Source organism: Labrus mixtus, unplaced genomic scaffold, assembly GCF_963584025.1.
Source record: "Labrus mixtus unplaced genomic scaffold, fLabMix1.1 SCAFFOLD_274, whole genome shotgun sequence".
Lineage (NCBI taxonomy): Eukaryota > Metazoa > Chordata > Actinopteri > Labriformes > Labridae > Labrus > Labrus mixtus.
Genome location: NW_026870326.1, coordinates 1 through 2500, shown reverse-complemented (window position 1 = coordinate 2500; position 2500 = coordinate 1). Strand labels below are relative to the sequence as shown.

Genomic DNA, 2500 nt, shown 5'->3' with positions numbered 1-2500 from the left:
GTGTGTGTGTGTGTGTGTGTGTGTGTCTGTGTCTGTGTGTGCAGGGTGTGTTTCCCCGTGCAGATCAACCAGCTGCCCAGAGAGTCTCAGCTGACGGTGACTCTGTACGCCACCTCTCTGCCGCCCCCCGGTGGAGCGGAGGAGAAGGGGAAGCAGCGGCGCAGCATCGAGGCGTTAGGTTGGGTCACAATGCCGCTCTTCAACTTCAGACAGTGAGTCACATGACCATCGGCAGGACGCAGGAAGTCACTGCTGCAGTCCAGAACATGTTAACGTGTAACCTTTATACTTTTGTGATGTAATTTCCTCCAAAACAGCTGCTCGCTCCTCACTGAGCGGGGAGTGTGTGTGTGTGGACTGATAAGAGCGTTTTGTGTGTGTGTGTGTCTGCAGCGTCCTGACGTGTGGCAGGAAGTTACTGGGCCTGTGGCCTTCAACTCCGGGGAGCGGAAACGCCCGGACGAGCTCGCCCAACTTCAGCCAACCGGACAGCGTGATCCTGCAGGTGAGACAGGAGGTCTCACTCTGTCTGTTTTTCAGCATCAGAGCAACAAGAGTCCACACGGCTTAGACAAACATCCGAGCATGCTGTTATTAAATAAAGTTTGATGTTTCTCCAGGAGGTTAAGATCTGCAGGGAGCTGATGATGTTTGTTATCATGTTTATTTAGGAAACACACACACACACACACACACACACACACACACACACACACACTGACTCATCTCTCTGCTGTAATGAACTGTGTGAGGTCAGACAAATTGTCCGCTGCAGGTCGTCATGATAAAAACAGATCTCCATGAGGTTGTCAAAATGTCTCATACTTCTTTACCTTTTGATACCAGGTGTTTTAAAACGATACAATCTGTTTCTTTGTTGAAGGATTGTTTACATCAAAGAGAACCAGAGCGTTATAAAAGCTACTCATCTTCAGCAACAAGACGATTCAAAGTGCTGCACACAAGACGTCAAACGATGTTATTTCTACATAATTCAATCACCTTGTAACAAAGAACAAAGATAATTCATCTACCTGTAAACACCTTTATAAAGATGAACACTAGAAGACATCACATCCACTAAATCTAACTTCAGAAGAGTGCAGACTTAAAGATTAATAAACTTTATAATAATGTTTGACTTTGAGGCTGAACACGTCAACATGTGTGTCTGTGAGTTCATATCTGATGCCCCCTGGTGGACGTAAAGTGAAGGACGCACACCTGCTAAAGAGGACGAGAGTGTGTCTGTACCCGGTCCTTCACGACCCCGGATGATTAAACTTCAGAGTTAAATGGATGTTCTGGTTCCACACAGACAGAAGCAGAAGTCTGAGGTGACTCCTGAACGCTGTCTCAGTTATACAAACACATCGTGAATACATTCAGCACCAACTCCAATGTTTTTGAATAAATGTAGAGAGCGCGCTTTCTCTTTCGCTCGTCGCAGCTCTTGGTTTATTACATGACTTCTGTACTTTTTTTACACAGTGAATCATTAAAACAACAAATATCGTATTGTTTAAAAACACAAATCTAAAGTCTGAAGTATCAAACTTTAGTCGCTCGTCAGCTGCTCTCATTTTTTTTTACCACCTAAGAATAAAAAGTTCTGCTTTCATTTTGAATATTCATGAGAAGCTCACTTCCTGTATTAAAGCTCTCTCTCACACACACACACACACACACACACACACACACACACACAGGCTTTATGTAGGTCAGCTCTTTGTTTCAGTGCATTCGACCGAATCATTCTCTTTTTTTTTTTTCTGTGCCTGATTAAAAACCTCATTAAAGATCAGGTTAGATTAAACACACACACACTGACACACACACATATTGACACACACACACACGCACAGACACGCACAGACACACACAGACACACACAGACACACACAGACACACACACACACACACACACACAGACACACACACGTGGTGTGAGTTGTAATCACATAAAAATAATTTATTTTGAATTCTTGTGTTTTTACTTTTTTTCTGTAAAATATCTGGAAATGAAATTCAAGTCGAACTGATTTAATATTTTTGGGACTGATACAGATTTCTGTTTAAAGTCGAGCGTTCACTCCGTGTGGCTCAGGCTGTTAAAGACCCGATATCTGAGTGGAACCTCATTTTGAAGTCTGGACGAATTGGGGCTGAAGTCGTGCATCATTAGTCGTGCAGTGAGTCAGGACGCTCGATCAGCTGCTCCCAGCTTGGATGATTTTCTGACATGTTTTGATATTTTGGACTCTCCCCCCCTCTCTCTCTCTGTCTCTCTCTCCCCCCCTCTCTCTCTCTCTCTCCCTCTCTCTTCTCCCTCTCCCTCTCCCCCCCTCTTTCTCTCTCCCTCTCCCTCTCCCCCCCTCTCTCTCTCTCTCTGTCTCTCTCTCCCCCCCTCTCTCTCTCTCTCTCCCTCTCTCTCTCCCTCTCCCTCTCCCCCCCTCTTTCTCTCTCCCTCTCCCCCCTCTCTCTCTCTCTCTGTCTCTCT

The 2500-nt window shown here is 45.3% G+C and overlaps 1 protein-coding gene across 1 annotated transcript in view; it reads left to right on the top strand.

The window, feature by feature from the left end:
- Window positions 1-1621, top strand: part of LOC132968613 (phosphatidylinositol 4-phosphate 3-kinase C2 domain-containing subunit beta-like) — a 13840-nt gene extending 12219 nt beyond the window's left edge. Inside the window, exons 8-9 of the mRNA XM_061034257.1 lie at window positions 45-212; window positions 394-1621. Coding sequence (XP_060890240.1) covers window positions 45-212; window positions 394-571 — 346 coding nt within the window. The 3' untranslated portion in view covers window positions 572-1621. The remainder of the gene's footprint in view (window positions 1-44; window positions 213-393) is intronic.
- The last annotated feature ends 879 nt before the right edge of the window (window positions 1622-2500 follow it).